Source organism: Seriola dumerili, unplaced genomic scaffold (genome assembly GCF_002260705.1).
Source record: "Seriola dumerili isolate Sdu_G_001 unplaced genomic scaffold, Sdu_1.0 BDQW01000468.1, whole genome shotgun sequence".
NCBI classification, from domain to species: domain Eukaryota; kingdom Metazoa; phylum Chordata; class Actinopteri; order Carangiformes; family Carangidae; genus Seriola; species Seriola dumerili.
In genome coordinates this window covers 1625399-1639851 of record NW_019174723.1, presented here as the reverse complement: position 1 = coordinate 1639851, position 14453 = coordinate 1625399, and the positions used below count along the sequence as shown (strand labels likewise).

General features: G+C 41.7%; 1 protein-coding gene across 1 annotated transcript; it reads left to right on the top strand.

Annotated features, from left to right (window-relative positions):
- Nucleotides 1–573: 573 nt before the first annotated feature.
- Nucleotides 574–12293, top strand: grasp (general receptor for phosphoinositides 1 associated scaffold protein). Its single transcript, XM_022763357.1, has 8 exons — nt 574–915; nt 3455–3507; nt 4781–4835; nt 6954–7056; nt 8380–8473; nt 10183–10249; nt 11065–11131; nt 11437–12293. The coding sequence occupies exons 1-8, from the start codon at nt 718–720 to the stop codon at nt 11940–11942; spliced, it is 1143 nt and encodes a 380-aa protein (XP_022619078.1). The 5' UTR covers nt 574–717; the 3' UTR covers nt 11943–12293.
- The last annotated feature ends 2160 nt before the right edge of the window (nt 12294–14453 follow it).

The window sequence follows — 14453 nt, the reverse complement described above, 5'->3', positions numbered from 1 at the left end:
GACATGTTTGAAGACATAAAAAAAACTCTGCTTTTTATGATAATTTATCTAATAAGACTGTTGAACAAAAAAAGTTAAATAATAACTCATCTAACTTCTTCTCACTCATTGAAAAATCCAGAATCTATGAAAGTGCTAATGTTTTTCATTTCCAAAGTTTAAATGCTCGACACAAGCTGTCTCTTACTTCACTAAAGGCCCATTTCAGTGTGCATGTCCAGGATGTTTCAAATTTCTACATCACACTAGTAAAAGTTGAGCAGATGAACTAGTCTAGTGTCAAACTCGGCACACACGTCATTCTGCGCATTGAAAGTGAAACTTCCAAGTGAAGCTACAAAAAGCAAAGACTAGTTTTTGAGTGGAGGGGGACTCCCTTTGATTCAACTGGTAATTTCTGAAATAAAACCACTACTGTATTGCTGCATCTACGACAACCAAAATGCCCGAGGTGCACCTGAAGGCAGCAGGGAGGATGCACGTCAGCGTCACTATTGGCACTCATCTGTGTCCTTCACAACGAAGTCCCCGCCTCCGGTTTATTCACAAGAAACACTAAAGTGAAATTGGAGGTGGCTCCACGTTGAGGCTCACAGCTCGGTCAGCATCCTGCCCCGCTGGTTTCACTCTCCGGAGGACAACCAGACAGTTTGTTATTGTTTTTTTTTCTTTTAATTTTATTTTCAACAACTCTTAAGTCGCGCATGTGAAGTCAACATGACTTTCAGGAGGCTTAAGAAAGTGAACTCCAGCGGGCCAGAGACTGGACCCGCATCTCAAGACAACGACATTTATTTCCCTTCGTCAAAGTCAGACAGCTGCAGGACCATGGACTTACCGACCAACTCCTCGGAGGTTTACAACTACAAGACTCTGGCTTACTCTGGTGGGACGCTGCCCCGGAACTTCAAAAAGGTAAAAAGTCAATTTTAACACTTTTTAATACATCAGTTCATGAATTGAATTTATCTGTAAGAGGCAACAGTTCGATGTAGTTCTTACCTGTGTCCTCATTCATCGGGTTCTGCAGTATGAAGCTAACAATATTTCGTGTCAAATCCCTTTAGTAGTTATATTATGTTTCACTTTCTAGGTCCTAGAGGTTCATACTGGGCACTTTGACCTGTTTTAATGTCGTTTATCAACTTCAGAGGCAGAATAATTTCATTGACCTGTTTGCCATCTAATCATGTCCAGTCCCATCTCAAGCACTTCTGGTTCTGGACTGTGCATGCTTGCCCTAAATGCTATCCAGGGACCAGCTCAGCAAGAGTAAACAAATAAAGCACTTTTATGGTTATTACACGCTTTAAAAGGAGGAGAGAGTTAGTAAGAATGTCCAGAGAGCCCATGAACTGTTCATCGAGTAAGGATCTTCCTAGATGAAGTTCTTTGTGTTTTCTTTTTGGGATGTAGTCTGATCAGATGTGTGGTATTTTCAGTGAATTGATCTGAAAATGTTTGGGAAGCTGTTGAAAACTGTTCACAGTTTATCAACAGAAAACTGTTCACAGTTTATCAACAGAGGGCATCTCACTGAGAGCCCAACAGTGGTAGCCCATAATGGGGCAAGTGTGGACCACCCAGACGCTGATTCTGATTTACGCTGTTTCAGGTACACCAGGGTCCAGTCCTGTGGAGTTTGTGGAGTTATTCAGATTAATGTGATGATGATTTGACTTGGGCAACAGATCCTTAAGGCCAAACATGAACCCATTTTCAGACACACATGGCTCCTTTCCTCAGAAGGATGATGAAATATGTTGTTAGAATTGATTTCAGACGAGAACGTGTATGTAACAGAGGAAATGTGACAAGGTTTTGGTGTAAAACTGATCACATTTTAATTTCACAGTTTATTGTGAAATTAAATACACGACATGAGGTATGAGCAACAAGAGAGAGACTCAATCAAATTTCTATGACTTTAAAAGATCAATGTCCAAAGACCAACATTCATATGGTCGTCTTAAGGTCACTTAAACTTTATGAGGGGAAATTTCTCATATGAATGTTAAAATTTATGAAATGTACTTCTGTCATAAGTGGATATTTGAACCAACCAATTAATTGCAATTTGGAGTTTGTTAATAAATCATAGGTAAGTTATTTAAATCAATTAACTACTGAGCTCACTTTGCTGACAAATGGCCAAATAGAACAATTGTTCAAATGTTGCCTTTATTTCAAAATAAGAGCGCACTATATACATTAAAGATAATCAAATCAATCTTTTTGTCTAAATGATGAGTCTAAAACAGTAAGAACATGTTAGCCTGGATTAGTTAAGCAATAAGTGAAGTTTCCAGGACTGACAGCCTCCTTCCTGATGGTCAAGAGTGACACCAGACGCCAGTCGATGTTGTGTAATACTTGCTAAACGTTTGCATGTCTAGTGGATATATCAACACATTGTCCTTGTTGTTGTGTTTCTCGTAAAGCACAGTTATTTGAAATATGTGGCTTTATTTCCTTTAGAGTTTCTGGCAGAAGTTGACGTCCCAGTTGGAAACTATAGTTTAAAACACACATGTGTAGTACTGTAAAGAGAGGCACAGTTATCCACAAACCCACTTACTACAAGTGTTCAGTAGCTGAAAGTGAGGCGCTACAACAGTGCATTGTGCACACGCAGGGATGGAGATCCTGCTCGAGCCACCCCCGTCGGTCTCCGCGGTTATTTGGGAATAAATGCACTCATTGAGACAGGCACGGGACAATTCTGTAAGTGTAGGGACATAAAGAAAGCAACATTTTACTACCCAGAGAGGCTGCAGCACAAAGCAGCCTTTCATAGGAGCAGCATTTGAAAATGATTGAGTTAGAACAGAGGTGGATTGATTGTAAGTGATTTAGTGGAGCCTTCTGGACAGATACCTTCCTTATTTATACAGTTAGGTAGGGCAGGGTCCTGACCTGCTGTTGACTGGGGTTTTCACTCAATGCACTTATTGTGGCTGAAGTCTTCGCCACTGTCAAGTCAAACCGGAGTTGTTGAAAATATTGAGACCTCGCAGGGGGAAAAAAATAGAGAAAAATATATGTAGATGAATAAAATATGTGTTATTTGTTTCTTTAATGCGCTAGAAACCGTTCTAAATGATTTTGAATATGAAATAGGTCAACAGTTTGAGTGCCTGAAGGGAACTGATTTCGTTTGGAAGTGAAGCTAAAATTAGGTGATGTTGGGATCTCTACATGTAAACAAAGAGCAGCCAGACATGTATTTCTGGTTTCAGTGCCAGTGTTTCTATACCAGCACCCCAGTAGCTTAAAAATATAAACACATGGCACAGCACACGTGTGCAGCTTCAAGACTCGACGGACTGGTCTCACTGTTGTGTACAGTAGGTGTGTCCAGGAAATGCTGGGGTTTACCCTTCTGAGTAATCGTGCATCAACCTCACACAGGTGCCTGACACGCTCCACGTCTTGTTTCGTTTTCTCCTTGCAGGGTGGTGGGCTGCAGAAGTGGAAACCCCTAACACAGTCACCAGAACCACAAAGGTACAATCTTCCCCATCAGTTACTGACATTTGTCCTTGAACTTCATCCTCCTTTTTTTTTTTATTTACACTAAAGTGATTACAAGTGAGCAGCTTCCTCTCAGAGTGAAAGGCCCCCATTCAAACAGTGTTCTTTAATGATGCCAGACATTATTATGTACGATATTCTTGAGGTTTGTCATGAATATTGATGTATGTTGTTGCCTCTGCATGAGAGATCTTGTGCCGACGTCTCAGTCTGACAGACCCTTGTACTGTACAATGTCTGTGACGTCCAGATGCTGCTGGACACAGAAGAGGTCCTGTGCTGCTCGCAGAAATATCTTGTTATGCAATTTAGATAAGGACCCGCACGGAAGAGAGGAATCCAGAGTTGGATATAAACATCTTGTTTACTATCTCAAATATTGGTCTTGCATTTTGGATTTTATTGACAACAATGCTGCCTTTATAAATGATCCTTGGAGTCTTTAAATGACATTAACAGAAGTTCTGATGGATAGACTGTAAAATTTCATATTTTTTTAGCTTTATTTCTGTTATGACAGAAGTAAAATGTCTATAAAACATCAGAAAACTGTGAAAAATGCCCGTCATGATGTGGTAGAGCTCTTTAGATGTCTCGTTGTGTCTAACCAGCGCCCTCAAAATTCAAGTTATTATAATGTGAGACAGAGAAAAGCAGCAAATTCTCACATTTGACAAGCTACAAGCATCACATTTTTACCAATTTTGCTTGAAAAATGAATTAAACGATGAATCGATTTAGACCTGCAATAATTACTCAGAAAGTGAGTCCAGCCTCTCAGATCTAAAGACTTGCTTTTCTTCTACGTTGTTAAACTAAATATTTTAAGTTTTCAGTCTGTTGGTCGGACAAAACAAGGCATTTGAAGACACTTTGAACCTTGCGATTGACATTTGCCGCTATTTGCTGACATTTTATAGACTAAATGAATCAGGAAGGTAAATAATTGGCAGATTGATAGATCAAGAAAAAAAACGCTGCAGCCCTTAATAAATTATCAAAATACTTTTCTGTTTATTGACCATTTGATTAATCAACTAATTGTTGTAGCATCTGAAAGTTTTTCTTATGGAAAACCTCCACAGAGTTTAATCACATGGCTCACATTAATTTTACTGGAAGACTCTGACACTAGGAGGAAATATGTGGATATAAAACAAGTTGTATCTGCAGGATTGCAGGATTTACAGAAACAGGTTGAATCAACTGAAATTAAAAAAAATATATATCCCTTTTTTTTTCTCAGGAAAGTGGTGGTTCTGGAGAAAAAAGAAGAAGAGGCGTTCGGCTTCGAGATCCAGGTAAAAGACTAACAGCGGGATGTTGGGGGGGGGCGGGGGGGCGTTCTGGGTTCTGAACCCTGTGAGTGCCATTTAACAGGATTTCCCTGATCGGCCACATCTCTGTCAACAGATGAAACTTGAGTGACTGAAGGATGAACATCTTGTCCTGTAAATCTCTTAATCCGAGCATTTGCCTACGCCGGCGGGGTGAAAGGTCACGCATCAGTCAAATAACTCGGTGATGTTAGTCCCATGACTCGAGAGAGGAGGAGATGTTTTTTTTTTCTCCCAGCGTCTGTATTTTAAGCTGTGTGGTTTACTCACACGCTTCCCATGTAATACCTGCTTTACACTCGTCCCGCTCAGCAGGCAGAGGATTCACACATTTGACCTCAGTATCTCTCTGATCTCTTTCGCCCTGCTCATGTCTCCCTGAAGCGTTGCCTCACAAAGTCAGCTCTGTCATACAGGCCTCATTCTTCAAATAGTTTTCAAGGCAGTGATTAAATGTTTGCAATAATGAGGATATTTTAATGCTTCGGTGGTCAGTTAAAGTTTATGGAACTGAAATACTGGAGAAGAAATATTGCTCTATTTATGGTTTCATTGGAGGTTTCCGCCCTTCCTGTCTGCCTGTGGCCAGAAGGAAGTGAGATCATGAGGGCCGGTTTGATGGTCAACAGAAAAAAGACTTTTGAGAAGAAGAGTTTTGAGTCTGTTAGGTTAAAACTGACGTTGAGCTGGGGAGCCAGCATGTAAATGTGATATTTGCCTTTCAATGATATTTGCATGGTTTTTATGTTTATCTTTCAGGCTGCTGAGCAGGAAGCTCACTTTGAACCAGCAGCAGCCTCAGACACAGGCAGATCTGAATCATCTCAAATTTCCATAAGACAAATTCATCCAAGTTGGATTCACATTTTAATAGAAGCGCTTGACTGTTACAGATGGAAAGCCTGATAAATTTTACAAGACACATGTCGTTTTGTCTGTCTCTCGACCTGTTTGCTGAGTGTCAGACTCCTTCAGCAGCAGCATGTTGCCTGACTGATAATGGTGTGACAAGGGGAAGTCTGTCTGTACCTTTTGCACAGAGGCTGCGGTGACTGAAACAGGGAAGATCTTGCAAATACATGTGGAAGTAACAAACACTGTTTCTAAGACAACAAAATATTGAAGCCTTCCAGTGGTGGAGGAAGTACATAGATCATTGACCTCAGTAGAAAGTAGCAAGTATTAACAGTATAAAAATAACAAAGGTCCTTCATTCAAAGTGTTAGTTAGTGTTAAAGCACTTAAGGATACTTAATGTCCCTTTATAATAGAGCTGGTTGCTCAATAGAAAATGAATCATGAACTAGTTTAATAATTGATTAGTTATCATTTTGGCTTTAATGCCAACTGTTCTCTAGTTTCAGCTGAGCATTTGCTGCTTTTCTTTTCAGAATATCCTTGTGTTTTGGATGGTTGGTCACAAAAAACAAAACATTTTAAGAATATGCACTGTTCATAAAAGTTTAATAAACCAAATTATTAATGGATTGATTAAGAAACTGATCAACTTTAATGGAGTCAAGAGTACTTCCCTCTGAAATGCAGAGCAGTACAAGTATAATGAAGCATAAAACAAACATACTCAGGTAAAGTACAAACACTTGAATATTGTGTTTAAGTACAAAACACTACTCGGTTACTTTCCACCACTGGAGCGTTCAAAGGCACAGATGCGTTTCTGAAAGATTACAAATAGCTACAACAGTTTTCAGCATTTATTAAGGTGAACTGCTGGTTCTTCATGAGGTGTGTGAGAGCAGCAGATTTGTAATTGTGGCTGATTTCAGTGCCAGTTTTGTGTCTACCAGTGTTTTGTGTTTGATCAGACAAGAGAAACAAACTTTGCATGCTTGTGCCACGTCACGGGTTGTTCGGTGATATGATCTGGTTTCCTGCACTGTCTGTCATGGCTTCCTCAGCGTGTCAATCAGTGGTTTATCAGTGTTGCATTATTTCACAACTGCTGACAGTCACAATTTTGTAAGACAAATTCCTACACGTCAAGAATACAAAAGGAAAGGAAGTATTTGTTAAGCATTTTCATTTTCTTTAGCTCAGTATTTCATCTGCTGTTTCTTTCAGACTTACGGCCTCCACCATCAGGACCAAAACTCGGTGGAGATGTGTACATTTGTTTGCAAGGTGCACGGTGACAGCCCGGCTCAGCAGGCAGGACTTAAAGTTGGTGAGTTTCTGTTTGTATTTCTCTTTTTTTTTTTTTTTATTTGTATCCAAGCCTGAAATAACCTGGAAAATACTTGAAATAGACCTGAGGGGAAGTGAGCGTGACAGGAGCTTTTGGTTCAGCTTGTCCTTTTTTTGTGTTTCCCAGCTGACACTTGTGTACTGTACGTCAGCAAAAATCACCCATGAGTTTCAGCCGCCTGTTTAGGGAAGTGTGTGCCTACTCATTTCCCAGTCAACAAACAATTTAGTGAGCGGCTATTTCAGCCAACGCATGCTTGCCAGCTCCTCTCACCAGTGTGCAAGATAGAGTGAAGCAAAGACAACCTCTCAAAAACCCGTTTGAAAGGGTGTGTTATTTTTATTTGGCAAACATGTCTCGCTTCCTTTTTTTGTCTGTGTTTTTAAACAGTCCGGAGAGATAGAAGCAGCATGTACACTTATGTCTTTATCAGAGAATAGAAGATGAAGAAAATATTTTTGACAGTGAGATAACGAGAAGCAGCTCTCTCTGCACTGCAGCGGTCTACAGCTTGGGTCCTATAAATTGTCTCTGGTTTTCAAACTCGTGACCGCTCAGTCACAAGCCGGCCGCTTTGAACTTCATGTCTCAGTCGGTGTGTCAGAAAAGATGTCTCTGCCTCCCTCCTTCCTTCATCCAGCCCGCGTATGTCACTTCAGTTTCACTTCCTACATTCCTCGCGTGCTTGCTCTGGCTCTATTGTTCCCCATGTCTTGCTGTGAACACAATGACCTCATCGCTTGAGGCAGATCAGGCGTCGTTTTTGAAAGAGGACAATAGGCTTTGTGCCGAAACCTCACAAAGGCCACTGTCACACGCATGAGAGCCCACACCACAACTTATAACTAACACTTCACACTGTCACACCGTTCTGCATCTGTGGAAGTGGTAAACAAACAACTACTGCACAGTAACAGCACCGATTAGTCGATCGAAAGAAAATGAACGTGTGCATCTCTCTGTGGACTGAGCTCTTTGATACTTTCACAGTATTAATATAGAACCTAATCATTAGTTTCACTCCTGCTGTATGGCTTTAACATGTTGAAAAAAAGAACTATTCACATGAGGTGACTGCAGTTCAGTGATGAGCCGTATGCCACGACTGCACACACATGGCTTTCCACATTTGTGTTGCACATGTGTCAAGGTTTCATTTAGAATCAAACAAGCTTCAGTTTGCTGCAGTTTGTCGTAATTGAAGCCACAAGAGGATTGAAGTGGATCCTGACCAGACGGCTGCTGGTTAACACACATGTTGTGTTTCTCTTTGTGTGTGTGTGTGTGTGTGTGTGTGTGCAGGGGACACCATCGCAAGTGTGAACGAGGCCTCCGTGGAGGGATTTCGTCATAAAGAGATCGTTCAGCTCATCAGGGCCTGCGGTAACACAATCAGGTACACAGACTCCCAGAAAACAACAGCAACATCTTTTGAAATGAAATTTTTTTATGTTTTCTGCTAGTGCTGAAAAAATTAGTTGATTTGGCAGAAAATTGATGGCAGTTTTAATAATTGATTAATTGTTCAGCTCAGTGGTTCTCAGACTTGGGGGGGGGGCATAGCAAGAATCAGATGAATGTGGGAACACAGAGCAAATCAGAGTGTTCTGGTGCTTACAAAGCTACAAGTTCCCATGTTAGAAAACTGTATTCAGCAGGAGACATGACATGTAAATTACAGCGGAGACATATTAAAGTGTGTTTTCTTCTCTAGTTCATTGTCAGTGTTCACAAAAGTCTTTTGTTCCTTAAATCTCTGGAAGTTTGGGCAAAGTCGTAACTCCTGAGTAACACGAGGCAAAGATTTACAAGTTTCCCCAATATTGTTAATGGTCAATAAAAGTTAAATTAGTAGACATGGTGAGGAGAGCATGACAGGAAAAGTTTGTCACTGGTTTAGTGAAAAAGCTTAAAAGCTGTTGCTGGTTCCATCTTCTGAAATGGAAAAGGATTCGCTGCTTTTCTTTAAATTGACATCACTGTCAGTTGCAGAGCTGCAAGGATTAGTCAGTGAACATAAAAATAATTGTTGACTATTTTGGGTTATGTCTTTTTTTAACCAAAATTCCAAACATTTTCTTGGCTTCAGCATTTCAGTGATGAGAATCTGCAGTTTTTGAATAGATCATAGTAAACCGAATCTTTGGGTTTTAGATACCTGGGTCTCCACACCAGAAAGTTGGACCAGTCCCAGCCTGGTCAGATGCGTACATGAACTGATGAAGCCTCTTGGATGAGAGGTGAAACGTCTTCCCAGACAAATAATCAAGTCCAGTTGTTTTTTCGATTTAAACTCCTTTAGGATACTATGACCTGGACAAATGAGAATATGCACAGGCTATTTTAGATTATTGTTTGGACAGAAGACAAATTTGCAGACATCACCTCAGGCTTGATGAAATTGTGACAAGTATTTTTAACTATTTTTATAGACCAAGCGATTAATTGATAAGTCAAGAAAATAATCAGCAGATTAATCAATAATGACAACTATCGTTAACTGGTCGGACAAAGCACCTTCAGCTTTTCTCACAACTTTGTAACATTTCATTAAAAGAGAAAAAATTATCATCATCATCAATTGTCTTTTTTTACGATTCGATATCTGTCAGTTTGCTGAGTGGATGTTTAATGTGAACCACACTCTCTTCCTCACCCCCCTTCCCTGCCTGTAAAAGATTAAAAGGACAGTTAGCGTGGTCCCCGGTCTCTGAACTTTGAGAGCTGCTGCAAAAGAAGTGGGGTGGACCGCATCAAGAGCTGCAGTGTCGGCAATGACTTTATAGACTGACATCATCAAATTATAGTTACAACTCGAGTCCGTATAAAGTGTTAGAGTGAAAACGAGCTCTACAAGCTGGCAGCCCCCTACTCATGTGATTCAAAGGATTTGCAGCACTGAAGTGTCTGAGTGGAAATTGTATATGCCCCCCTCCCACTATTAAACTGTTTCACCACACCCATTCCCACCACTGTCTTATGAAAAGGGCCTTTTATATGGTGGAGTTGTCTTCTTTTTTTTTTTTTTCTTTTTTGTGTGTAGTTTTTATAAGTGCTTCCTGTTACACTTATTAACTCTGTTGCCTTCTGGTTTTTCACTTACAGGCTGGAGACGGTTTACAGTGACTCGATCCGGAAAGCGGAGCTGGAGGCCCGGCTGCAGTATCTGAAGGTGGGTTGTGTTGCTGCAGCCATTTTTTAACTGTTTGTAAGCAGTGAGTAGGCCTGGTTTTGTGTCCGGCAGCCACACACACACACACACACACACACACACACACAGGCACACATTATATTAACATGCTAGATATAGACACCACCTCCCCTCCTCCCTCCACACCTGTCTGCCCAGCAGCCACCACCACCTGTTGCATCAGCAGTTTCCCGGGCAGGCTCACTGATCGCTGCAGACATTCTTCCCTCATGGCTGTTAAAAAAGCTGCCAGTGAAGTGGCTCAAGTGAGCGAGCTTTTCCCCCAAGATTACAGCAGCTGTCCCTACTGTAATCCACTGCAACACAGCCGCTCTCTGAGATACTAATCCAACATTTTAAAGATTAACCTGCTGCTGCATTGGACACGCGTGGGATGAAAATGTTGCTAGATGTTGATTCTTCACTAAATACGTTATAGTTGTGGTCTATGAACACTGACTGAAAAAGGACTACCTCCATCACCACTGATTCAGTCATATTCATGTTAGTCTGAGTGTCAGCTTGTGGTATCTGGGAGTACCCTCTCATTTGTTATCTTCCTCTTAGTCGGAACCTATAACTCCTGTTATTTGTCAATGTTTCACCCATACCGTCATGATCTTTGAGGATATTCCCCTTTGGTGCAATAAAGTAATTTGGAATTTTTTTTAATGAATATGGCTTATCTTTATAGCATTGTTTTTCATTTTGACTAAGTTGTTTTGTCTACTCTACGCTGTACAGTTGTGGTTTTCTTGTCATAATCACTTAACAAATGTCTTTCCTTCTTTTTTTAGCAAACTCTTCATGAGAAGTGGGATGAATATCGGTCGTTGATGGTGCAAGAACAGAGGCTTGTTCATGGTAGGTTATCTTGTATATCAGTTCAATTCAGTTTACTTTCCCCAGAACAATCCACTCCATGTTAACCCTTCTTTTGTCCGTAGATGTATGAAACACAAAAAAAAACAAGGATTAAAACATACATTTGTTTTTTTACTTTTGCGGGAGGCAGTTAGCATTCACAACAAATATTATACAGTCATAAATATAAAAAATACATATTCTGAAACCAATAAATGCCCTTTTCTCAGCAACAGTTATAACAGTTTCCTGTCTGTGTGTTCAGTGATAACCCACTGTCCTGACTCTGCCCTTCTTCTCTGCAGGTATAGTAATGAGTGATGCTGCAGTGTACGAGTCCCTGGAGTCGGCAGGTGTGTACGGCAGCCTTGGCGCCCCCAGCCCCGCCGCTCAGAGAGCCTTGCGTGGCACCGGTAGCACCAGCAGCAGCGCCAGCTTTCTCAGCACAGCCACCGAGGACGACCCTCTCTACCAGACCTGCCTGTACCAAGCAGACGGCAGCGTGGACTCAGACTGCGGCAGTGCAGACAAAAAGAAAGACCAGCAGCAGCAGCAGCAGCCGCCGCACAGGCAACAACGTCTCCGACCGGCCAGCGAGCTCTTCACAACGGCCAAGACGCATCTGACCCGCAGCGCCAGCACGCGTAGCTACATGAGGGGGTCGTCGTCGTCGTCTTCTGCCTCTGGCGAGAAGCAGGGAGGATTCAACTCGCTGCAGAGGAAGCCCAAACCGAAGAGCTTCCGCAGGCGCCTCCTCAAATTCATCCCGGGTCTGAATCGTCCGTTGGAGGAGGAGGAGAGCAAACTGTGAGCTGTTCACCTAAACAGATCCAAAGACTTAAAACATCAGTGACTGTCAAACTAAACTGCCAAAGAAAACAGAGCAAGCAGTCCGGAAGAGTGAAGAAATCGAGACCAAAGTGTAAAAGCTCTACAGTTGCACCTCTCCTTCTTTGAATAGGTAGACCAATGAACATTTGGCTACATTCAGTAGCCTTCAGTGTTTCACAGCTGTACATAACTTTGTTTTCATTTGTTTTCCTCTTTAAGTTATTTATTTATTTTAACATGTTTGGTATATGTACAGAATGAAGCATTTTTCAGTTTTTACTGCATGCAAGACATTTATTTTGACAGCTGAATAAATGACCATGATCATGAATGTGTTTGTGCAAAGCAACATTTTGTAAGTTGGATATCTGCTTTAGATCATTCAAATTGATCCAGTTCTTATTTTTCTGCCTAAGTCACGGTCTCTAAAAATAAAACATAGAGCAATTATTTTGCGCAGAACTTGCAAGAAAAGCTGTTTTGTTCAACAAGCCACAGCCGTCTATGGGAATTGTTGCTCCCAAACTTAAATTAGCACTCAGACCTTGATTGTACACACAAATCTGTTTGTAATTTCCCTCCAGTGGCTATATGACCTTCTCCACGTGGTGCTGTTAAATTTAGTAAGCCTTCAACTTTTCCTCCTATTTAAGAACGTTATCACCCAAGTTTTGGAGGTTACCGTGCGGTTTCAGATGCTTTGAGGCTTTTTGTAGTGTGAAGTCTCCAGAATGGAGGCTGTTGTATCGGCTCTGACACACTTTATTGTTGGGAGAATAGTGAGGAATGTGCGGAGAAAGGCATGACCCAAAATTCCAACACAACCGTTTTCTTTCAGCTCCTGCACACCACTGCTGATTCCTCCTCTTCCACGCTCCCATATTCCCATGGCAGCTTCAGTTGTCCAAGAGCTCACTGGGTGTGTGTGTGTGTGTGTGTGGGTGTGTGCATGTGTGCGTGCGTGCGTGCATGTGTGTTGGGCGGGGGTTGCTTGGAGTCTTTTCATTCCTGGCTCCCAGCTGACCCATGAGGTCATGGTGGTCACTCTCTCTGTTGGCTCTGCAGCGCTGATCCCTTTTGTCCCCTGCCGCTCATTCACAGATGCGTCAAGAGTGTTGATGGCGAGGGATGGTATGCGGCCATGTGTTCGAGCCGGGGTCCTCTTCTTCATGCTCTCTTCTGACTGTTGTGAGAAGAGGGTGGACTGAAAAGGGACGCTGACATTAGGGATTGTTATGCAAGCTTGCTGATGCTTGAAACATGGGTGTAGATCGAATGGGCTGAACGCATAACGAGGTGATAATTAGTCAAGATGACGGTGCACTAAAAACAATACAAGAAAGGGCCATTTAACAGACAGACGGCCCAAACAAGGAGGGTGCAGTTGGTTGCTCAGCAATTAACCCAGTGGGAGGTTAGGAAAGCGGGGGGTGGCTATAGTCAATAATGCTGTTGCTAATGTTTGGATCTCATCCTGGTGCTAAAAACACCACTGTTGATTCAAGGACTTAGTGGTGAATTTGTTTTATCTGTGCAGCAGCGGGTTTGAAGGAGTTTGCATGCTCTAAAAGCACATAATGAACCACATCACACAGGGCACTGAAAGAAGAAAATGATAAACTCCTCACTCGAGACAGCTAATTGAAAAACAAAACTGCATTCATATAGTGCTCCCATTGTTTTTTTTTCACAGCAAACCAACCTGTCATGCTTCTTTACACGTGACTTCATACTGATTATAGCGTCAAATTAAAAATCATTAAAAGATAGTGGAATGAGTGGATTTTTGTTTTGATCACTCAATTTGCAGTAGTAGGACACAACTAGGGGAAGAGAAGTGCCTGTTGGTCCAGTCCTGTTTCCCGCCTGTCAGTTTTGAGATATGAGCTTTGAAAAGGGGAAACAGAGGGGCCTGTAGGACTCAGTCTAGCCTCTGTGGTGAAACAGTTCAGACCAGAGCGCTATTTCTCAAGCATTGCGTGCGTCACTCTGATGGGCCGTTACTGCCGCTGGTCAAATGAATGGATCGGTGCAGATGTTCTTGTTGGTTTAAAAATAAGGAAGTGGTTGGATGTTTGAGCTCATCACTTTTTTTTTTTTTACACTCGTGCAAAGGAAAAAAAGATGCCATACAAAAGCCACTAATTTTATTCCCGTGCAAGAAATGATGTGTTTGATGATGTTTGAAGCAGAAAAATTGTTCAAAAAAGGAAAGGTTGTGGCGTCATAAAGCGTGGGTGGCCAGTTTTGGAGTCGTGTGTCTGTTGTGTCTGATAGAGGGATACAAGCTTGCGTGGGCTGTCAAGGCACAGGATGTGGCTGACAAATGTGCCGGAAATCCACCATAAAGATAAGAGAGTACAACTGACTGCATGGTTAAAAAAAGACGGCATCATACGCATGTGATTATTTCCATGTTTGTCTTGTCAATATCTGCCTTTAACTAAGACAGAGAAGATGTCAGATGCAGTGAAGTAAGCAAGCACCACAC